We start from the raw sequence: 24,545 nt of genomic DNA on the forward strand, positions 1-24,545 counted from the left end.
AATCCCATAGACTAAAATGGGTTTTCTAACGGACGTATAGGATATTGTTACTGCCGTTTTCAGCTGGTTTTTCAGATGGAACTTCATACGGATGTTTAAAAACTGAGAATTTTGTAGTGTGGAAGAAGCCTTGGCTGTATATATATTGTATTAATAAAAAAAAATGTGCACGTAGTAATAAAAACTTTATTTCACCAACAGCAGTGGACGGCCTGAGCGACTTTATGGGCGAGCAGTCGATGCTTCACGAACTTTTCTTCGCCTTCATCAGAGCAGGAAAATACAGCGAGGCCGAGAAAATTGCAGAGGTGAGACCGGCGAGCGCCCTCCTCTAATGACAATGATGCGTCATGGCCATGTTTAATTGGAAGACAGTTATTACCATAACCTTTAATTACGCCTCCTCCGGTTTATATTAATAGAATATACATTTAAAAATAACTGGAATACACGGAATAGAAAAAGGGACAGACTTAGCCGGCCGGCGACACACGTAGTCTTTATCATTGTAATTATAGTTGAGGAAGAGCGGTCTGATCTACGCCCTGATCTGTCTCCTTGGCCCAATGCGGTCAGACGGGGGGGAGGGAAGAGGGAGGAAACACAGATATTTGCATAATAAATCTTGAATTGTGGAACAATTAAATTACAGCAGCATTCCTGGGTGTAAAGTTGTTTAATCCTCCAAGCCAAGGAATTCTTTGTACTTTAAAGCTCCGGAATTTAATTTGCGCCCGTCCTTGCTAAGATTTATCCGCTGCGCTTGTCTTGGAGTTAATCAGCCAAGTGCTGTCGGCTAACGTTTGGCATTTTCATTTACCGGGATCTTTTAATTTTTTTTTTTCCTGTTTGTCTTTTATTTTCATTGTCCCCTCCCGATGTGGTAAGCAGCTTATAGGAAGGGGTAGGTGACAAATTTGGTCTGCTAGGGCTTAGTATATTTTATCTGGGAGTTGATTGAAATTTTCCTTCCTGAAACTGATAAGTCAAAAGAGAAGCCGGAGAGAGAGAGAGCGCCCAGAGAGTATTTATGTTCCTTCTAACTTTCTTTTTTTTTTTTTTTTTTTTTTTTTTTTGCGCTCTCTTGGGTTATTTTTCTTTCTAAGGGGCATTATGCATTATTGGCACATTAGGATTTGTCTTTTTTTTTTTTTTTTCCTTCTGATCCTCCCTGGACATTTGTAGGAACGGGACATTCAATTATAGGACAACAGAGCTTTAGTTAAAAGGATTTTTGCTAATAATTTCCGATTCGTATTAAACCTATTATCAGTTCTATTGCTTTTTTTCTAGTTAAAGCTTAGAGAGTGACCGCGATATGCAGAGCGAGTCAAAGTCAAGGATTGCTTCAAAACCTTTAAAGGTGGCCATACTGATGAGAGAGAAGTTAGCCGGTCTCGACTGTGTTTTGAAAATGATACGTACATTTTTTTTTAAAGTTATGTGGCAGAAATGTGTTTGAGCAAGTTGAATTTTTATTTTTGCCATGGTCTTCTGAAAACAAGTGTATAGTATGATGTGACTGGTCATTTGCCACATTGCCCTGGTCTGCATGTTGGTTTTGGAATTGTTCATACAAAACAATAAACATGGGCTATTGATCAGCCACATTCTAGTCCAATGTTTCTCAGCCGGGGTGCCTCCAGCTGTTGCAAAACTACAACTCTTAGCATGCCCGGACAGCCGAAGGCTGGGAGTTGTAGTTTTGCAACAACTGGAGGCACCCCGGTTGGGAAACACTGTTCTAGCCAATCTGAGTCCCTACTGATCGCCAGAACGAACCAGGACAAGTGCCCTGCCCCACTGCAGGAGACACCTCCATAGACTTACTACACCAGTTTTTTGTCTGGTTATTTTGGTGCAGTGTGCCTGAGACATGTCTGCGCAAGTTTGCGACAGTGTGCGCCTGAAAAATCCAACAAACCCGACATTGCACTGTGGAAGGCCCAAAAGGGGGAGTGGTCTGCCCAAAAGGGGGCGCGGTTTCACAACCCGACCGATTTACTATTGTATTCACAGAAAATCCTGTGGGTAAATGGCAGGAAATATCGCCCTGGGAAAAGTCGGGAACATTTTCTGACCAGCTTTTTCTAATTGTAAATAGAGAAGAATCCTGCAAGTCTGAAACAACTTTTCCCACTAGTAAAAACCCGAATCTCTTCGTAAATGAGGCCCAATCTGTCTCCAGCAGCGAGCTGAGCAGAGAAGCTCCACTCCCGGATCGTTCTAATGATTAGGGGGGCTCAGCACCCAGACCCCGACCAATTAAAACTTGGGACATGTCTCTATGAAGTTTTGTTATGTGTTTGTAACTTTTAATTGTAAATGCCCTGGAAGCTGTATTTGTTTCACCAAAACGGTGGACACCATGTTAGAAAGTTAATGGGGTCCATATGGGGCAGCATTGGTGTCTGCTGTTAAATACATCTGGCACTGCCTCATAGGTTCTGCCCAGTAGAGGGGAATAAAAAGCAGTGTGTGCCCCGCCCATTTCTATAGGACTGTATTTAAATGACAAATAGTACATATAAAACCCCAGAACGGATTCAGACTACACGCCAGGCCTCCTAAACAAATAGACCCCAAGCCAGATCCCTCTTTAAAATGGGCATCCCTCTTTTATGTGTTGTTAATCTTGGAAAAACATTACATTTTTTTATAAACTTTATTTAAAAAAAGTGTCTCCTTTTTATATAAACCATGGCCTCTATACCATCCAGAACTTAATCCTGTGCAGCTGCAGCATCATCCTTGCCCCAGTTGAAGCACAGGCTGGGACAAATTCCAGTAAGTAAGGGTGGGAATACCACTCCTCTGTACCCACTCCTGTCCTGTCTATCAGACTCCTGTCTAAACAGAGCGGATTGGGTTACAGAGCAGCCTGCAGTGATTGGATGAAGAGACACAGCACAGCAGGCTCGGGGAGGAAGTGAATGCATGGTGAGTGAGGGCGGGCTCAGTGATTGCCTTGGAAATTCTCCTTGGGGCGTGTCTCTCCCTTGTGGTGGTGGAATGTGATTGGTGTGTGGTGAGAGGAGGCATGTCTCTCCCTTGTGGTGGTGGAAGGTGATTGGTGTGTGGTGAGAGGAGGCGTGTCTCTCCCTTGTGGTGGTGGGAGGTGATTGGTGTGGGGTGGGAGGGGGCGTGTCTCTCCCTTGTGGTGGTGGGAGGTGAATGGTGTGTGGTGGGAAGGGGCGTGTCTCTCCTTGTGGTGGTGGGAGGTGATTGGTGTGTGGTAGGAGGGGGCGTGTCCCTCCCTTGTGGTGGTGGGAGGTGATTGGTGGGAGGGGGCGTGTCCCTCCCTTGTGGTGGTGAGAGATGATTGGTGTGAGGTGAGAGGGGGCGTGTCCCTCCCTTGTGGTGGGAGGTGATTGTCTGCTCATACAGCCTTGCCCATAAGTCCTCTCTTGTCCATGACTCATGGACAAGCCTGATAATGCTGCAAAACTGGTTAGTGTCCCAGTTGGTATGAGGGGCCCCTTAGTGGTGAGATTTTCAGGAGCTGTTTTCTTTATTATATATTAAAAAAAATTTAAACAACCAAATTACAAAAGGTCTTTGATTTTCATCCATAACATTTTTTTGAAAGTTTTTTGATCTGACAGTGCCCATTTTACTTTATTTGGGATCCAGACAGTCTTACCTATAACACTTTTTGTATGGATTTCAGATTGAATAGGGAACAGTCTCATCTGATGATATTAGAGAAAATATTGAAGTGGGAGAGGGGATGAATTGCCGGTGTTGCCGCTCGCGGGTGATTGACTGGCTGCGCTCGGCATTCACAATCGGTAATGATCTGCGTGATTGATGAGGTGACATGTTTAAAAAACAGTTGTTTGGAGGAAGGTGTCAAGGAAAAATGGAGGCTTTCTGCGCTTTGTTATCCCTTTTGTTCTTATGCTAATGGTATTGAGCATATTTTGTTTCTCTTCCATTGTTCCGAGCAGTTATATTTACTGGAATGATTTTTTTTCTTCTTTTTGTTATATACAGTGTCAGGTCCTATAGGAACAGCCGTGGAAGGAAGCTGAGGCATTTTTAAAGCATATCAAAGACTTGAAGTTGTTTAAAAAGACCTAAGGAAAAAAATATATTTAGCATTTATGCAGTGTAGACTCCTGTTGATCGTCCCCAGTAAATCTCTTAAAGCGGCCATGGTATTGTGTGGTATTATTAGTAGCGGCAATGTGGGTGAGATTTTAAAGCGTATTTTGGTTCCGGTGACAGGATATGTGCTTAGGCCAGTGTTTTTTAACCAGGGTGCCTCCAGCTGTTGCAAAACTACAACTCCCAGCATGCCCGGAGAGCCGAAGGCACCCTGGTTGAAAGACAGTGGCTTAGTCTATGGGACTTCTGGCTAATAAGTCTATAGATTGTAATTGTCTTGGAGCAAGTCACAGGATCAGGAGGGGAGAATGAAATTTAAGCACGTATCCTGTCGCCGGGACCACGATTAGTAGTATGCTTTAAAGGGGTACTCCAGTAGAAAACAAATGTTTTCCAATCAAATGGTGCCAGAAACTTGGTGAGAGATTTGTAAATTATTTCTATTTAGAAATCTTAATCCTTCCAGTACTTATCAGCTGCTGTATGCTCCAGAGGAAGTTATGTAATTATTTCCAGTCTGACCACAGTGCTCTCTGCTGACACCTCTGTCCATGTCAGGAACGGTCCAGAGTAGGACCAAATACTTATAGCAAACCTCTCCTGCTCCAGAAAGTTTCAGAAAAATAGAGGTATCAGCAGAGAGCACTGTGGTCAGACTGGAAAGAACTACACAACTTCCTGTGGAGCATACAGAAGCTGATAAGTACTGGAAGGATTAAGATTTTTAAATAGAAATCATTTACAAATCTGTTTAACTTTCTGTTTATCTCTTAAATAGTGGATGAAACTTCAAAAAAAAAAAAGAAAAACAGAAATGAACCTGCATTACAGATTTTGAATCCATAGCGTCAGTGGTTGTGAGATCCTCTGCAGATTTATTGCAGATATTTCCCATTGACTTCAGTAGATAAGTTGAATTTGCCTTCCTGTGGAAATGCTGCAAATTTACTTTGGGATATGTTAGCAGTAAGGACGTCAATGCATCACTTTTGTGCTTTAGTGGCTAGAAAACTCCTGGTCCAGCAATAAAACACTCCTCCTTAAATGAAGATGATTAAAGGGGTACTCTTCTGCCCACAGGCACCTTATCCCCTATCCAAAGGATAGGGGATAAGTTGTCTGATCGCGGGGGTCCCTCCGCTGGGACCCCCGCACTCTCTGTGCAGCTTCTGGCTTCGGAAACCCAGCGTTCTAAACATACTGTTAAGAATGCCGGGTGCGACACAGGTGCTGCACAGAGATTGCGGGGGTCCCAGCGGCAGGACCCCCGCGATCAGACAACTTACTCCCTATCCTTTGGATAGGGGGGAAGATACCTGTGGGCAGAAGAGTACCACTTTAAAGGGGTACTCCGCTGCTCAGTGTTTGGAACAAACTGTTCTGAATGCTGGAGCCGGCCCCGCCCCTCATGACGTCCCGCCCCATCAATGCAAGTCTATGGGAGGGGGCGTGGCGTGATGTCCCTTTCATGTACTGAGTTAGCCTTACTCATGGACGCTGCGTTTCCTACAGCAGGGGGTTAGCTGGACTTTTTTTTTTCTTTACTTGGATCACTTTTTATTCTGCCTGAATCATTGGTGCAGTCACGGTGGCTTCTCCCTGCCCCGCTATCCTTCATTAATAGATCTCTCCTTATAACGAAGCAGGGAGAGATCGAACAGTCAGGGCTGGTGTAACAGGACTGCCCTGATGACTTATAATTCATGCAGCATCACATTGGTTCAGGCAGCATCGTGATGGTTCCTATGAGATACGTGTGTGTGTGTGTGTGTGTGTGTGTATATATACTGTATATGTGTGTGTATATATATATGTGTGTATACATATATATATATATATATATATATATACTGTATATGTGTGTATATATATATGTGTGTGTATGTATATATATATACACTGTATATGTGTGTGTGTGTGTGTGTGTGTGTGTGTGTATATATATATATATATATATATATATATATATATATATAAAATCTGCTCTAGAGAAACCTAAGCTACAGATAAGCTATGAAAACCAGCGGAAAGTAGTGAAGGCAATATCGTGTTGGTCATAAACATCTACCATGATAGACAGCAACCCAAATCATCACCGCAATAAAATAATATATAATGATGGGGAACAGGACGTTGCTCTTTGATCTTCTTTCGTCCCCCCATGTCCCTACCCTATTTAAATATCAAGCTCGTAGTCTGCATATATATATATATATATATATATACATATATACATATATATATATATATATATATATATACATATATATATATATATATATATATATATACATATATACATATATACACATATATATATATATATATATATATACATATATACATATATATATATATATATATATATATATATATATATATATATATATATATATACATACATTTCCAATAGCGCTGCAGATTGATTTATGTAGAGGTGAACTTGACTCTTAAGTTAGATAAGTCTAGCGCAGAACGGGAGAGATTGCTTCTCATGCAGCCTGCCAGCCGGGCTCGGATGTTTGTAATTCACTCAGATGTAAGAGATAAGCTACAAATATGGACTGCTGTGCAAGCCAAGGAGATTTAGTTAATCTGACCTAGATGTTCTTTTGATGATTGAGACCCTGTCCAAGCGCAACAGTTCTCAATATCAAAACGAAATGCAAGGATATCTGGTGTTCTAGCCGTTTCGTCCTTGCAATGACAGCCTTTTTCAATCAGCCGGGAACAAGAGGGAGATTTAGTATATTAAGTTGTGAGGCTTTACGGCTCTTTAGATCATTGGCATTTGAATCTGCAATGATATTGAAAGTTGTCAGGAAATGTAACTCCTGTCTCGTCGGGAGGAGGATTAGCATGAAGTGAGACCAACTTTTTTACCATGTAATTGTATTTGCCTACGATCGGCGACCCCCACCGTATGACCCGCAGCCATGACCGAACTCCCTGTCGTCTTTGAATTGTTGTTGTCTGCCATATAGGTTATTCTTCACTCTTAAAGGGGTACTCTGCCCCTAGACATCTTATCCTTTGAATTGGAGATAAGATGTCTGATCCCCGGCGGGACCCCCGCGATCTCCCTGTGGCACCCAGCGTTTATTTAGACCAGCGTTCCCCCAACCAGGGTGCCTCCAGCTGTTGCAAAACTACAACTCCCAGCATGCCCGGACAGCCAACGGCTGTCCGGGCATGCTGGGAGTTCTAGTTTTGCAACAGCTGGAGGCGCACTGGTTTAGAGCGTCGCGTGCAGCGCCGGAGGCTTGTGATGTTACGGTCACGCCCCACTTGTGATGTCACGGCCACGCCCCCTCAATGTAAGTCTTTGGGGGAGTAGGCGTGACGGCCGTCACGCCCCCTCCTATAGACTTGCATTGAGGAGGCGTGGCTGTGACGTCATGAGAGGGGCATGGCCATGACGTCACAAGCCTACGCATCGCCAGTCTCTGTGCACCGGATGTCTGGAGTGCCGCAGCCGAGATCGCGGGGGTCCCCAGCGGCGGGACCCCCCGCAATTGGACATTTTATCCCCTATCCTTTTGGATAGGGGATAAGATGTCTAGGGGCGGAGTACCCCTTTAATGCCTCTAAATTTCTGCCATGAATTGCATCTTATGTATTAGTGTATGTTCACACCAAGGAATTGACGAGGAATCTACTTAATTAATTTTATGCCAGTTTGCCGCTTCAAATCTGCCATGACTGAAAGTTCCATTGACTTTTAATGGTCTTTCCGCCACTCTGTTCATGCTCATTCCCAAAACTGCAGACATGAGACTGATAAGGATGTGAATCAGATGATAGCGGTCTCTTTGCTGATGGCTGGTTGCAGAGTTATAAAATCATGTTTTCCGTCTAAGCTTACTTGTCAGAGAGGCCTTGCTTATGTGCGGACGAAATTCCGACAAAGCATCCTATTTTGCCAGAAGGTTGAGCATGTTCTGGCGGAATCCGTGGGTAAAGGCTCATTGAAGTCAATGGGACTTCATTTTAGTTTTGGGCTGAATTTCTCTATGTAATTTTCTAGAGGAGAAATAAGACCCCGCCCATTGGGGGTTGTAGTACTGATCCTCCTCCAGATTTCCTTTTCCAAATCTGTGTCAAATTCCTCATCAAGTTCCACTCCAAGCAGATTTGCTAAATTTCCTGACTGAAATGATTCCTCATCAATTCCTTAGTGTCCACATGCCCTAACACTTTTACATCCGAAGCGGCTGGTTCAGGTATGAAATGGCGGCAATGCAGTAAAGATGTATATGCAGGGGAAAAAAATAAGACTCTATTTAGATCGGTAATACCCAGCTTGTTGCAAAACTGCAACTCCTATCATACCCTGACAGCCTGCGGACAAATCCATTGCCTAATGGTAAGAAGGGCAGGATATGGTTGAACTCTTACCTGTTTTACCAAGCTGTTAGGACAGTGTATCTCATACAGCGCTATGCATTGCAGGTCGACACATAAGAAGCAAAAAGTAGCCATTCTAGAGATGGGAGTTGTAGTCTAGGTGTCTCTTACCTGCACTTTTGTAGATCATATGACATTATTTTTTTTATCTTTTGCTTTAGACCCCTGGATTAAGAGCCCACCCAGTCAAGATGAGCTGGTTTTCTGATCGATGTCTGAGAACAAACCAGGTAAATGTCTGCTCCAAAAGTGTGCTCCACCTCAGCCTGCTCCAAAAGTGTGCTCCACCTCAGCCTGCTCCAAAAGTGTACTCCTCCTCAGCCTGCTCCAAAAGTGTACTCCTCCTCAGCCTGCTCCAAAAGTGTACTGATCCTCAGCCTGCTCCAAAAGTGTACTCATCCTCAGCCTGCTCCAAAAGTGTACTCATCCTCAGCCTGCTCCAAAAGTGTACTCATCCTCAGCCTGCTCCAAAAGTGTGCTCATCCTCAGCCTGCTCCAAAAGTGTGCTCAACCTCAGCCTGCTCCAAAAGTGTGCTCAACCTCAGCCTGCTTCAAAAGTGTGCTCCACCTCAGCCTGCTTCAAAAGTGTGCTCCACCTCAGCCTGCTTCAAAAGTGTGCTCCACCTCAGCCTGCTCCAAAAGTGTGCTCCTCCTCAGCCTGCTCCAAAAGTGTACTCCTCCTCAGCCTGCTCCAAAAGTGTACTCCTCCTCAGCCTGCTCCAAAAGTGTACTCCTCCTCAGCCTGCTCCAAAAGTGTGCTCCACCTCAGCCTACTCCAAAAGTGTGCTCCACCTCAGCCTACTCCAAAAGTGCTCCACCTCAGCCTGCTCCAAAAGGCTTGTGATGTCACGGTCACGCCCCACTCGGGACATCATGGCCACGCCCCTTCAATGTAAGTCTATGGGGGGTAGGCGTGACGGAGCCTACTCCAAAAGTGTACTCCTCCTCAGCCTGCTCCAAAAGTGTACTCCTCCTCAGCCTGCTCCAAAAGTGTACTCATCCTCAGCCTGCTCCAAAAGTGTGCTCCACCTCAGCCTGCTTCAAAAGTGTACTCCACCTCAGCCTGCTCCAATAGTGTGCTCCACCTCAGCCTGCTTCAAAAGTGTGCTCCACCTCAGCCTGCTTCAAAAGTGTGCTCCACCTCAGCCTGCTTCAAAAGTGTGCTCCACCTCAGCCTGCTTCAAAAGTGTACTCCACCTCAGCCTGCTCCAAAAGTGTGCTCATCCTCAGCCTGCTCCAAAAGTGTGCTCATCCTCAGCCTGCTCCAAAAGTGTGCTCCACCTCAGCCTGCTTCAAAAGTGTGCTCCACCTCAGCCTGCTCCAAAAGTGTGCTCATCCTCAGCCTGCTCCAAAAGTGTGCTCCACCTCAGCCTGCTCCAAAAGTGTGCTCCACCTCAGCCTACTCCAAAAGTGCTCCACCTCAGCCTGCTCCAAAAGGCTTGTGATGTCACGGTCACGCCCCACTCGGGACATCATGGCCACGTCCCTTCAATGTAAGTCTATGGGGGGTAGGCGTGACGGAGCCTACTCCAAAAGTGTACTCCTCCTCAGCCTGCTCCAAAAGTGTACTCCTCCTCAGCCTGCTCCAAAAGTGTACTCATCCTCAGCCTGCTCCAAAAGTGTGCTCCACCTCAGCCTGCTCCAATAGTGTGCTCCACCTCAGCCTGCTTCAAAAGTGTACTCCACCTCAGCTTGCTCCTGGGGGGGCCCACTTTAAAGGAATTGTATAGCAGTAGAAAAACATGGGCGATTTTTTTCAAAAACATGCTTGTCTTTCATTGCTCCTCAGCTGCATTAAAATGAATGTGCGTAAGCTGCATTACTACTCGCAACCCGTGGACTGCATGGGGCAGTTTTTAAAGGAGCAGCAATGTTTTCTCATCTTGGACATCTTTAAAAGCTTTAAAAAAAAAATAAAAATAGGGGCCTCCACCAAAACATAGACAAAAACAGGCAGTGTTACTAAAGTGCTTTGTAAAGGTACACATGCAAAACAAAAACACAGAAAAGCACCCCAAAATGAATTAGAGCATGTATGAATATTCATCAATTTAGATATATTGCTTACAAAAGCTCAAACCCTGAAAAACAAGATGGCGCCATACTAGCACACCCTCAAGTTGGTACGTTAAAATAATGGATGAATATATGCACTACTGTTCGTACCTGTATACAAAATACAGAGTTGGCACAATATATCAAAAGCTACAGCCAAATGCGGGAGCCAATAATGTATTCCCAAAAGACTCAACCGCAACCCTGTATGAATAGTTAAACTGAGAGAGCCTCTGAGCTATTCTCAGCAGAAAACCAAAGCCTAAACAATATATTGGTATCCAAATGTGGCTGGTAAAGGAAGCTGAGGTTAAAAAAAGCTGGAGACAGGCAGAGGAACAAACATTTAAATGATTATACTTATCCCCCATACATGTGCCTTTAACAGAACCTGACGTGTTTCATTGCCTCAAGACAACTTCCTCAGGGGAAGGCAATTGTCGCAGTGGATCCCCTGTTCATTTAAGCTGCTGAAAAACTAGCATTTTTACGTCTTCGCAAAATATATGATCAACAAGAAACCAGCATTAATTTTGCTTGTCATCTGGGCATGTTCACACAGGACCATGATAGGAAATGAATGTTGGCCCACCCTTGTAGTTGGTGCGCAGTAACACTCTTATTACATGCTGTGTAAAGGGACCTATTCACTGTTACCTGAAATTCTTGTGGTTTCTATGTACAGGTGGATTTGTTGGAAAAATGTGTAGAAATCTCCCAGAAACTGTTTGACTGCGATAGAGAAGACATGTACTTTCAGCTATTGAAAATATACGGTGGGTATCTGTCTAATATGAAGTCATTTCTTTGCATGTAAATATCTAAACTATTAGCTAAGGGTTTTCCCTCTACATCAAGTCAAAGGGGGTGCCCCACTATTAAAATTTTTGGCGTATGACCACGTCTGGTCAATCCTGAGACCCCCTGCGATCCTAAGATCTAAGCCCAGAAGCTTCGCTGTCCACTCTAAGGTCGTTAAATCTGACCTTTTCTCAGCATTACAGGCTATGGAGAGTGGTCGGATTTGATTGACACCTGGGGAACGAGATGCAAACTTCCCCAGCTTTTATCTTAAGATAAAAGCACAAGGATGTGACCCGGTGCTATCACCAAAGACTGTCCGGGCACGCTAGGAGTTGTAGTTTTGCAAAAGCTGCATGCACCCTGCTTCAGAAACACTGGGTTATAGGAATATGGCTCTTTTCTTTCAAAAACAAACTTCACAACCACCGCGGCTTGTTTCTTGCAATGAGCTCCTTAGAAGTTAATGGGCCAGAGCTGCAGTACCGCACACAATCTGTAGACTGAGTGGCACTGTTTTTAGAAGACACTGTTTTTCTAATGAAACACAAGCCCTCAAATATGAATTTCTTGTCTTATGTGTAGACGATGCTGATACATTTCATCCCTTCCCCTTCCACTCTGCCCCGAAATTGTGTTTTAAAGGGGTTGTGACGTCTCGCCCGCCCCCTCGTGACGTCTCGCCCGCCCCCTCGTGACGTCTCGCCCGCCCCCTCGTTGCGTCTCGCCCGCCCCCTCGTGACGTCTCGCCCGCCCCCTCGTGACGTCTCGCCCGCCCCCTCGTGACGTCTCGCCCGCCCCCTCGTGACGTCTCGCCCGCCCCCTCGTGACGTCTCGCCCGCCCCCTCGTGACGTCTCGCCCGCCCCCTCGTGACGTCTCGCCCGCCCCCTCGTGACGTCTCGCCCGCCCCCTTCCCATAGACTTTGGTAGAGGGGGCGAACGTGACGTCACGAGGGGGCGGGCGAGACGTCACGAGGGGGCGGGCGAGGGGCCGGGCGTGACGTCACGCCCGGCGGACGCGAACACGGAAGCCCGCACATAGCGTTCGGAGTAATGAACTTCCGGACGCTGTGAGCGGAGCTCCGAAAATTAGGGCAGCGCACAACCCCTTTAAGTGAATTGCATTGGCATGCTTTGGACTGTCTCGAAACTTCAGACTGCCAACGGGTGCCATTGGTTTTAAACCAATATTTTTTTATAATGAATTTCCAGATTATTCTGATTTTTTTTATTTATTTTTTATTTATTTTTTATTTTGTGCCTTTTTTGTGTTACAGATAAAAATAATGACTGGGAAAAGGCGAAGAGCGCTTGGAACAAAATGAAGGAGGAAAACATCCTGCCCCAGGAGACTACGCTGAACCTCTTCAAAAAAATATTGAAAAAGAATGGACAAGACGTTGCCTTTCTCGTCCCAGAGGTAACTGTCTAGGATATTAAAGATCACCTTTACAGGGTTCTGTTCTAAATCCAAATGGGAAAATTAGTTATCCTCTCCTGTCCGGTTGTTGTCTTCAACCCTTTGTTTGTTATATCTGTATTCTAGGAAAGCTGGGGGATTTTGGAATTTCATTTCTTAACCTGTCACTCAATGATATGAGATGAGAGGATCTTTGCATAATGGGTGGATTTATTTTTTGTGCTTTAGGAAACATAAGTGTCATGTTTAATTTGTGGGAGAGTGCGGTAGTAGAAACAAGAAAATCAATTTAGGATGAATCAAATCCGTTCTGAATTTTTCAAAAATTTTGTGTGTTGTTAAAATTGGGTAAATCAAGGGTCAGGGACTCCTGTCAAAGTAACGAGTCCCTGCTTCTGGAACTACCAAGCAGCCATGCACACCCACGCTCAGCTCCATTCCCAATTTACTCAAGATCCCTGCCAAGTTAAATGACTCTTGGCCGTTTTCCTCCAACTGCAGGCAGCCGCCACTGATGACATCATAGCATACAACGGCCATTGGTATAGAGCAGTGGTCTCCAACCTGCTGACCTCCAGATGTTGCAAAACTACAGCTCCCAGCATGCCCGGACAGCCGTTGGCTGTCCGGGCATGCTGGGAGTTGTAGTTTTGCAACATCTGGAGGTCCGCAGGTTGGAGACCACTGGTGTAGAGCATCACAGAAACAATGTAGTAGAACAGGGACTCCTGTCATTTTGACAGTAATCCCTGATGCACATAACGTATACCCTACAGTAGGCAGTGACGTGTTATGTGTAGATGCATACTGCCTGGCCAAAGAAGTTAATCGGCAGTTCTGTGCATTGCCGCTTAACTCCTTTGACCCTCTGGGATGGGCATTCGGCACCAAGTAAAGTGAGTATAGGGCTGAATCTGAAATGAATATGACAGATATTAGCAAAACCTCCCATGACAAGTTTCGGGACGTTTGCTCATCTCTATGTAGCATACTTTCCTTTGCTATCCCACAAATAAAATGTATCCCTTATGAAGCAGACCAAACGTCTTAAAGGAGTTATCCAGGAAAAAAATTTTTTTTTATATATCAACTGGCTCCAGAAAGTTAAACGGATTTGTAAACTACGTCTATTAAAAAATCTTAATCCTTTCAGTACTTATGAGCTTCTGAAGTTAAGGTTGTTCTTTTCTGTCTCTCTGATGACACGTGTCTCGGGAACCGCCCAGTTTAGAAGCAAATCCCCATAGCAAACTTCTTCTAAACTGGGCGGTTCCCGAGACACATGTCATCAGAGAGCACTTAGACAGAAAAGAACAACCTTAACTTCAGAAGCTCATAAGTACTGAAAGGATTAAGATTTTTTGATAGAAGTAATTTATAAATCTGTTTAACTTTCTGGAGCCAGTTGATATATAGAAATTTTTTTTTTCCTTGATAACCCCTTTAAATAGACCGTGTATGGTGTATTCAGTCTTGTTGGTGCACCACAGTGTACGTCTTACTTTTCTGTCTGTATTCCAACCTATAACAGCAGTGTAGTGCACATAATACAATGTGAATCAGGCCTTGTAAATGGTTACACTTGTATCCAGTCTACACAATGTGAAATAGACAGTGGTCTCCAAACTGCGGACCTCCAGCTGTTGCAAAACTACAACTCCCAGCATGTATATCTCCAATATACGCCCAATGTATATCTCCAATGGATGTAGCTGTATAGCGGCGTTTCCCAACCAGGGTGCCTCCCCTTTTTATTTTAATTTAAAAAATTTTTTTTTTTATATATCTTCCTTTTTAAAGCTTGAGAACACTGCAACATCAGTCAGAGGATCTGGTAGAAGAGTCATAGACTTATTACGGGACGGAAAGATTACAGGTAAGTGGTTCATGGTTTTGACCTTTCTTGATGTAGCTGCAGGTTACTTGTTTAAAGATGTTCTTCATTACTCTGAAAACAGAGGACAGGGAATCAGTATCTGAATGCGGACCCCCTGCTATCTCCGAAACGGGGCCCCACCTCTCGGTGAGAGCGAGTGTTGTAGACGGCGCACACTCCATTAATTTATATGTGAGCGGTGGAGATGCCTGAGTGCTGGGCTCTGGCCTTTCCGGCACATCCATACAAATGAATGGTGCGCGATCCTTTGTAATGAGTCCGCAGCTGTAGAAGGCACGCGCACAACTCATTTGGAAATGATCATATCCCCTATTCACAGATAAGTTTTTGATTTCGAGGGTCCAAGCAGTCAGATCCCTCGCAATCAAAAACTTATCTGGGAATAGGGGATATGATCATTTTCAAGGGACAACCCCTTTAATGTGGACGGCCGTCTTTACATGTCTTAGCTCAGCTGCAATGGCATGATTAGATTCTGTCCATTGTCTGCATGAAGCCTAACCTCATATGAATGCCAGTGACAATACTGGGAATGGGGCTGATCTGCAGTACCAGACACAGCCTATGGAAAAGAGTGGCGCGGTTTCTGGGGAATAAATAGATCCTTTTTTTTTTTTTTTTTTTTTTGTCTGCCGTTCCCCTGAACTTAAATCGTACCCGTCAGATCGTACAAAATTTTTTTTTTTTTTTAAATATATCACTCAGTACCTAATCCTGACCATGTACATCTTATTTTTATGTGTCTAGCACCTTTATTTTATTTTTTTTTATTACACTTTTCATTTTGCTCACTAGTCTGAATTCCTTTCACAGGAAGGGGGTGTGGCCTCACAGTGCAGGTCTCCGCCCCTCCCTCAGTATGCTGTCTGCTCACATCTCCCCTAGCATTAGCAAAACTACAACTCCCAGCTTGTCCTCACTGACAGTAGCGGGACACAAGCTGACAGTGGGAGGATTTTTCCTCCAGCTCTGAGCCCTGCGCTCACAGCTGTCAATCAAGGAAGTGTGTCCATGACATAGGTGATGACGCATGGACACAGCAGGACTAGTATGTGTCCAAGCAGGCAGGGGGGGGAAGTTGTTTGACTGGCTTTTTCAGTATGAAATACTGAAAATGTTCTAATGGAAGCAATTTCGAAGCCTATTGGTTATACATGCTTTACAACATATCACAAGTTTTTGTATCTGACAGGGCCCATTTAAGTAATACGATCGTGGTGTAATCTCATTGAAAAACATTAGGCCTCCCTCCAGCCTTAAACGGGTACACCAGTGGAAAACATTTTTTAACCAACTGATGACAGTTAAACAGATTTGCAAATTACTTCTGTTAAAATGTTTAATCCTTCCAGTACTTATCAGCTGCTATGTGTTCCATAGGAAGTTGAATAGTTTTCTGTCTGATCACAGTGCTCTCTGCTGACACCTCTGTCCATTTCAGGAACTGTCCAGAGCAGGAGAAAATCCCCATAGAAAACCTCTCCAGCTCTGGACAGATCCTGAAATGGAGAGAGGTGTCAGCAGAGAGCACTGGGGTTAGAAAGGAAATAAATTCAGAAAGAAAAGAACTTCCTGTGGAGCATACAACAACTGATAAGTACTGGAAGGATTAAGATTTTTTTTTTTTTTAACAGAAGTAATTTACAAATCTTTTTTACTTTCTGGCACCAGTTGGTTTTTTATTGTTGTTTTCTACCGTTGTTTCGTACCCCTTTAAGGGGTTGATAATACACAGCAATAAACTGCACATAACACACAAACCCTATTTTGTCCTTGTGGAAGCACTGAAGCCATATCTTCAATGTGACACAGAAGTTTGACTATTCATGTGATCCCCCTCTCCTCATCCCAATCACTGTTATACACGCTTCCATGCGCCTCAGTCTGGATTACGGTTTCAATGAACTGTTTATTGCCGCTCAGTCACGTTCTGTTGGGTTATCCGTGAGATGTGTGGCTACCGTTTTTTACGATTTCAGATTTTCTTTTCACAAACTGACAGTTTTTGTGAATATGTGAAATAAAACTGTTAATCAGTCAGAGACGCGCAGAGCGCTTTTTTTTTTTTTTTTTTTTTACCCTTAAAGGAAGGTTGCAAAGAAATGTTCCTAGAGCTGTGTCTATTGAAAATACCATTGTTGTACTTCATGTAAAACAGTGCATGATTTCTATATGGAGCTTTTTCCTTTTTTTCTTTCCGAAGTGCATTGATCACCCACCCATCTATCTCCTCCACATTCAGAATCACTGCGGGCATGAACGTGAAGATCCTAAAGAGATTTTAGAATGCTGTGTTGGTGATTTCAGTGTTAGTACAGGAATGTTCCCTTTAGTAGAAATGGATTTTGGAAGACCCAATGTGTCCATGTACACTGCTCAAAAATATAAAGGGAACACTAATATAACACATCCTCGATCTAATTGAATGAACTAATCGTATGAAATACTTTCGTCTTTACATAGTTGAATGTGTTGACAACAAAATCACACAAAAATTATCAATGGAAATCAAATTTATCAACCCATGGAGGTCTGGATATGGAGTCACACTCAAAATCAAAGTGGAAAACCACATTATAGGCTGATCCAACTTTATGTAATGTCCTTAAAACAAGTCACAATGAGGCTCAGTAGTGTGTGTGGCCTCCACGTGCCCGTATGACCTCCCTACAATGCCTGGGCATGCTCCTGATGAGGTGTGGGATGGTCTCCTGAGGGATGTCCTCCCAGACCTGGACTAAAGCATCCGCCAACTCCTGGACAGTCTGTGGTGCAACATGGTGTTGGTGGATGGAGCGAGACATGATGTCCCAGATGTGCTCAATCGGATTCAGGTCTGGGGAATGGGTGGGCCAGTCCATAGCATCAATACCTTCCTCTTGCAGGAACTGCTGACACACTCCAGCTACATGAGGTCTAGTATTGTCTTGCATTAGGAGGACCCCAGGGCCAACCGCACCAGCATATGGTCTCACAAGGGGTCTGAGGATCTCATCTCGGTACCTAATGGCAGTCAGGCTACCTCTGGCAAGTACATGGAGGGCTGTGTGGTCCCCCCAAAGAAATGCCACCCCACACCATTACTGACCTACCGCCAAACCGGTCATGCTGGAGGATGTTGCAGGCAGCAAAACCTTGTCCACAGCATCTCCAGACTCTGTCACGTCTGTCACATGTGCTCAGTGTGAAGTTGCTTTCATCTGTGAAGAGCACAGGGCGCCAGTGGCAAATTTTCCAATCTTGGTGTTCTCTGGCAAATGCCAAACATCCTGCACGGTGTTGGGCTGTAAGCACAACCCCCACCTGTGGACGTTGGGCCCTCATACCACCCTTATGGAGTCTGTTTCTGACCGTTTGAGTGGACACATGCACATTTGTGGCTTGCTGGAGGGTATTTTGCAGGGCTCTGGCAGTGCTCCTCCTGCTCCTCCTTGCAGAAAGGCCAAGGTAGCAGTCCTGCTGCTGGGTTGTTGCCATCCTACTGCCTCCTCCACGTCTCCTGATGTACTGGCCTGTCTCCTGGTAGCGCCTCCCTGCTCTGGACACTACGCTGACAGACACAGCAAACCTTTTTGCCACATTTCGCATTGATGTGCCAGCCTGAATGAGCTGCACTACCTGAGCCACTTGTGCGGGTTGTAGACTCTGTCTCATGCTACCACTAGAGTGAAAGCACCGCCAGCATTCCAAGTGACCAAAACATCAGCCAGAAAGCATAGGAACTGAGAAGTGGTCTGTGGTCGCCACCTGTAGAACCACTCCTTTATTGGGGGGTGTCTTGCTAATTGTCTATAATTTCCACCTGTTGTCTGTTCCATTTGCACAACAGCATGTGAAATTGATTGTCAATCAGTGTTGCTTCCTGAGTGGACAGTGTAATTTCACAGAAATGTCATTGACTTGGAGTTACATTGTGTTGTTTAAGTGTTCCCTTTATTATTTTGAGCAGTGTATTATACGGACAGCTCTCTTATTTTTGCAGCCATTGTGTAATGTTTCTTTTCACCTGTGGTGGTGCTGTAGGGCAGTGTTTCCCAAACAGGGTGCTTCCAGCTATTGCAAAACTAAAACTCCCAGCATGCCCGGACAGCCTTGGCTGTCCGGGCATGCTGGGAGTTGTAGTTTTGCAACAGCTGGAGACACCCTGGTTGGGAAACACTGCTGTAGGAGAACTGAATATTTACTGGCTGGTTTCCCCTCAGGTTACAGGTGTTTGCCGAAGATTACAGTTTTGGTGATCCTTCAGACAAAAAGGATTGTCCTTTTCTTTGACAAACCCTTGAAGAGAACATGTCACCATGTGATGCCTGAACTACCTGTTATTGGGGAGGTTCCCAGTGGCTTCTGCTTGTCCCGTCACCCTGGATTGATGAATTTCTTCCTTTTTGGGTGCAGGGAAAGCTATATCATTCAAAGGTTATAGGGTGGGGAAAATGAAAGGTTTTTGTCTATCCAACAGTATAGGGGATAAGTTGCTGTTCCATGGGGGTCCAACTGTTGGGCCCCCACTAGTCCTGAGAACGAGCAAACATGTTCTTCTACTGTTCACCTCCTATGGGACTTAAAAGGGTACGCCACTGGAAAAGATTTATTTTTTTATTTTTTTAAATCAACTCGTGACAGAAAATTAAACGTATTTGTAAATTACTTCTATTTAAAAACCTTAATCCTTCCAGTACTTATCAGCTGCTGTATGCTCCACAGGAAGTTGTGTAGTTCTTTCCAGTCTGAGCACAGTGCTCTCTGCTGACACCTCTGTCTTTTTCAGAAACTTTCCGGAGCAGGAGAGATTTGCTATGGGGATTTGGTCCTACTCTGGACAGTTCCTGACATGGACAGAGGTGTCAGCAGAGAGCACTGTGGTCAGACTGGAAATAACTTCCTCTGGAGCATGTTGTGTAGTTATTTTCTTTTTGAATTTCCTTTCTGCCTGACCACAGTGCTCTCTGCTGACACCTCTGTCCATGTCAGGAACTGTCCAGAGCAGGGGAAAATCCCCATAGCAAATCTCCTGCTCTGGACAGTTCCTGACATCGACAGAGGTGTCAGCAGAGAGCACTGTGGTCAGACAGAAAGGAAATTTAAAAAGAAAAGAACATACTGTGGAGCATACAGCAGCTGATAAGTACTGGAAGGATTGACATTTTTAAATGGAAGTAATTTATAAATCTGTTTAACTTTCTGGCACCAGTTGATTTAAATAAAAAAATGTTTTCCAGCGGAGTACCCCTTTAAGAACACTGATAAATGTTAAGTTCCCCTACAGCACCACCACAGGTGAAATAAAGCATTACACATCAACCCCAGAAATCATTGGTCTGCATGTCTAACTCATGGGCATTTTGGGTTTTCCAAACCACTTCTTAAATGAGGAACCTTTCAGTGGGCACTACACTCAATTCACTCAAGGGACAATTGACCCCCAATATTTTCACAGTCCAGGAAAAGTTCAGTGTTATTGCTAGTGCTGGGATTAAAGGAGCGGAGCACGATCTACTTCAAAACTAGAAGTCAAGCACCTCCTTTTCCATCTCTGCACTAACATTAAAGGATAACTCCAGCCAAAATTAACTTATCCCCATCCACAGGATAAGGGGATAAGTAGCTGATCACGGGGGTCTGACCACTGGGACCCCCCACGATCTCCGGGATGGGACCCCGACTCTCTGTGAGAAGTGTGTGTCGTCTACCAGTAGACTGCACACGCTCCATTAATTTCTGTGGATAGGGGATACGTTAATTTTGGCTGGACTTTTACTTTAACACAGTTTTCACCAGTATTTTACACCAAAATAGAAGCGCCCAATGTATATCTCCAATGGATGTAGCTGTATAGCGGCATTTCCCAACCGGGGTGCCTCCTGCTGTGGCAAAACTACAACTCCCAGCTTTATATAGGTATAAAGTGACATCTTTTGACAATATACTTTCTACACTATTTCATACAGAATAAAGGGTACATTAATAAATGAGAGAGAGAGAGAGAGACAATGAGAGAGAGACAATGAGAGAGAGAGAGACAATGACACAGACAATGAAAGAGAGAGACACAATGAGAAAGAGAGAGACACAATGAGAGAGAGAGAGACACAATGAGAGAGACACACAATGAGAGAGAGAGAGACACAATGAGAGAGAGAGACACACAATGAGAGAGACACAATGAGAGAGAGAGAGACACAATGAGAGAGAGAGAGACACAATGAGAGAGAGAGAGAGACAATGAGAGAGAGAGAGAGACAATGAGAGAGAGAGAGAGAGACAATGAGAGAGAGAGAGACAATGAGAGAGAGAGAGAGACAATGAGAGAGAGAGAGAGAGACAATGAGAGAGAGAGAGACAATGAGAGAGAGAGAGACAATGAGAGAGAGAGAGAGACAATGAGAGAGAGAGAGACAATGAGAGAGAGAGAGACAATGAGAGAGAGAGAGACAATGAGAGAGAGAGAGACAATGAGAGAGAGAGAGACAATGAGAGAGAGAGAGACAATGAGAGAGAGAGAGACAATGAGAGAGAGAGAGACAATGAGAGAGAGAGAGACAATGAGAGAGAGAGAGACAATGAGAGAGAGACAATGAGAGAGAGAGAGACAATGAGAGAGAGAGAGACAATGAGAGAGACAATGAGAGAGACAATGAGAGGGACAATGAGAGAGACAATGAGAGAGAGAATGAGAGAGAGAGAATGAGAGAGAGAGACAATGAGAGAGACAATGAGAGAGACAATGAGAGAGACAATGAGAGAGACAATGAGAGAGACAATGAGAGAGAGAATGAGAGAGAGAGAATGAGAGAGAGAGAATGAGAGAGAGACAATGAGAGAGAGACAATGAGAGAGAGACAATGAGAGAGAGAGAGACAATGAGAGAGAGAGAGACAATGAGAGAGAGAGAGACAATGAGAGAGAGAGACAATGAGAGAGAGAGAGAGACAATGAGAGAGAGAGAGAGAGACAATGAGAGAGAGAGAGAGACAATGAGAGAGAGAGAGAGAGAGACAATGAGAGAGAGAGAGAGACAATGAGAGAGAGAGAGACAATGAGAGAGAGAGAGAGAGACAATGAGAGAGAGAGAGAGAGACAATGAGAGAGAGAGAGAGAGAGACAATGAGAGAGAGAGAGAGAGACAATGAGAGAGAGAGAGAGAGAGACAATGAGAGAGAGAGAGAGAGACAATGAGAGAGAGAGAGAGACAATGAGAGAGAGAGAGAGAGAATGAGAGAGAGAGAGAGACAATATGAGAGAGAGAGACAATATGAGAGAGAGACAATATGAGAGAGAGAGAGACAATATGAGAGAGAGAGAGACAATATGAGAGAGAGAGACAATATGAGAGAGAGACAATATGAGAGAGAGAGACAATATGAGAGAGAGACAATATGAGAGAGAGACAATATGAGAGAGAGAGAGAGAGAGACAATGAGAGAGAGAGAGAGAGACAATGAGAGAGAGAGAGAGAGAGAGACAATGAGAGAGAGAGAGAGAGACAATGAGAGAGAGAGAGAGAATGAGAGAGAGAGAGACAATATGAGAGAGAGAGACAATATGAGAGAGAGAGACAATATGAGAGAGAGAGACAATATGAGAGAGAGAGAGAGAGACAATATGAGAGAGAGAGAGACAATGAGAGAGAGAGAGAGAGAGAGACAATGAGAGAGAGAGAGACAATGAGAGAGAGAGAGAGAGAGACAATGAGAGAGAGAGAGAGAGAGACAATGAGAGAGAGAGAGACAATGAGAGAGAGAGAGAGAGACAATGAGAGAGAGAGAGAGAGACAATGAGAGAGAGAGAGAGAGACAATGAGAGAGAGAGAGAGAGAGACAATGAGAGAGAGAGAGAGAGAGACAATGAGAGAGAGAGAGAGAGAGACAATGAGAGAGAGAGAGAGACAATGAGAGAGAGAGAGAGAGAGAGACAATGAGAGAGAGAGAGAGAGACAATGAGAGAGAGAGAGAGAGAGACAATGAGAGAGAGAGAGAGAGAGAGACAATGAGAGAGAGAGAGAGAGAGACAATGAGAGAGAGAGAGAGAGAGACAATGAGAGAGAGAGACAATGAGAGAGAGAGAGAGACAATGAGAGAGAGAGACACACACACAGACACAGAGAGAGACGGGCAGAGGCCAATAGGAAGCTCCTTCAGTTGTAGCAGCTGATGATCTCTATACTGGTTCCCACTGACACTAATACCATTGTTTTATTTGTGTTTTTCTTCTTTTAGACGCATTTGCTGTGTTTCAGGACTCTGAAAAAAATAACGTCCCATTAACAAACAGGACATACACGAGTCTTATTAAAGCGCTGGTGAAGAACGGCTTACTGAAGGAGGCTGCTGAGGTGGAGGCTGTGTAAGTGTGCGTCCTACTGTATGTAATGGGGACGTGTATCACGTGGCGCATTCATTGATGGTTCCGTAAAGATTTGAAGAAACGGTTTCTTGAATAAGTAAAAATGTTTACATAAAATCTAAGGTTCTGGTGGGCAGTTGGCGGATGTAGCAGAGCTGGACAGGTTTGAGGTTGGATTGTTTATGCATTGCAATAACGCCTGTGTAAAACCGAAGCATATTGGGAGGTCAGAATCATCCAACTTTTCTTTGTCTGATCAAATTAAAGGGGTATTACTTTCTGGACATGTATGACCTATCCACAGTATAAGCCATACAAGTTCGATAGATGCAGGCTCTACCTCTATCTCGACATCAAGGGCCTCCTCCGTTCTGGTTACCCATGGGGCATGTTCCTATTTTGATATTAGGTACCCCCTCCATCCTGGTTACCTCTGACTTTTCTAGAATATTAGGAGTCATAGATTTAGCATAGATCACAGTTTGCTGGCGCAGTTAAAGGGGTATTCCAGGAAAAAAACTTTTTTGTTATATATATATATATATATATATATATATATCAACTGGCTCAGGAAAGTTAAACAGATTTGTAAATTACTTCTATTAAAATACCTTATTCCTTTCAATAATTATCAGCTGCTGAGTAGAAGAGGTTCGCTATGGGGATTTGTTTCTAAACTGGGCGGTTCCCGAGAGACGTGTCATCAGAGAGCACTTAGACTGAAAAGAACAACTCAACTTCATCAGCTCATAAGTACTGAAAGGATTAAGATTTTTTAATAGAAGTAATTTACAAATCTGTTTAACTTTCTGGAGCCAGTTGAGATATATAAAAAAGTTTTTTCCTGGATAACCCCTTTAAGCTCTATGGGAGTTACGTGAACTGCGTCAAATAACCATTTTGGCTGTTTGCAGCCTCCCAACTACCTCCTGTAACAATAAGCAGGCCAGCAGGGGCTCAGAGGCCCTCAGTCTAGATCAGTGGACTCAAACTGTGGCCCTCCAGATGTTGCAAAGCTTCAACTCCCAGCATGCCCGGACAGCCAACGGCTGTCCGGGCATGCTGGGAGTTGAGGTTTCACAACATCTGGAGGGCCACAGTTTAAGTCCACTGGTCAAGATGTAGTGCTTTTCAAACTGTATCCCTCCAACTGTTGCAAAACTACAACTCCCAGCATGCCTGGACAGCCATGGACTCTCGAGTTGTAGTTTTTCAACAGCCTAAGGCACACTGGTTGAGAAACACTGTCACAAAGTTGACGTCATATCCTGGCGATATACCATAACTTATGGCTGCATTCACACCTCGTTTTTTACATACGGGTGACGGATCCGGCTGGGGGAGGGGAGAACCGGGCGCTCCCGTACCCCAGCCGGATCATCAGTTTTGACCCGTATCTGGTTTTGGACCGGTCCTAAAACCGTAGTATACTACCGTTTTAGGTCTGGTCAGGAAACCGCATACAGGTCAAAACTGAGCCGACTGGAGTCACCGTTTGAGTCCGGTCGGCT

At 44.3% G+C, this 24,545-nt stretch overlaps 1 protein-coding gene across 1 annotated transcript in view; it reads left to right on the plus strand.

Annotated features, from left to right (window-relative positions):
• LRPPRC (leucine rich pentatricopeptide repeat containing) overlaps positions 1-24,545 on the plus strand; it is a 203,060-nt gene that overhangs the window by 134,545 nt on the left and 43,970 nt on the right. The window contains exons 25-30 of the mRNA XM_056568127.1: positions 202-308; positions 8,679-8,747; positions 11,258-11,348; positions 12,652-12,794; positions 14,595-14,670; positions 22,908-23,034. Of these exons, the coding sequence (XP_056424102.1) occupies positions 202-308; positions 8,679-8,747; positions 11,258-11,348; positions 12,652-12,794; positions 14,595-14,670; positions 22,908-23,034 (613 nt within the window). The remainder of the gene's footprint in view (positions 1-201; positions 309-8,678; positions 8,748-11,257; positions 11,349-12,651; positions 12,795-14,594; positions 14,671-22,907; positions 23,035-24,545) is intronic.

The sequence above is a fragment of the Hyla sarda genome, chromosome 3 (genome assembly GCF_029499605.1).
Source record: "Hyla sarda isolate aHylSar1 chromosome 3, aHylSar1.hap1, whole genome shotgun sequence".
In the NCBI taxonomy this organism is placed as follows: domain Eukaryota; kingdom Metazoa; phylum Chordata; class Amphibia; order Anura; family Hylidae; genus Hyla; species Hyla sarda.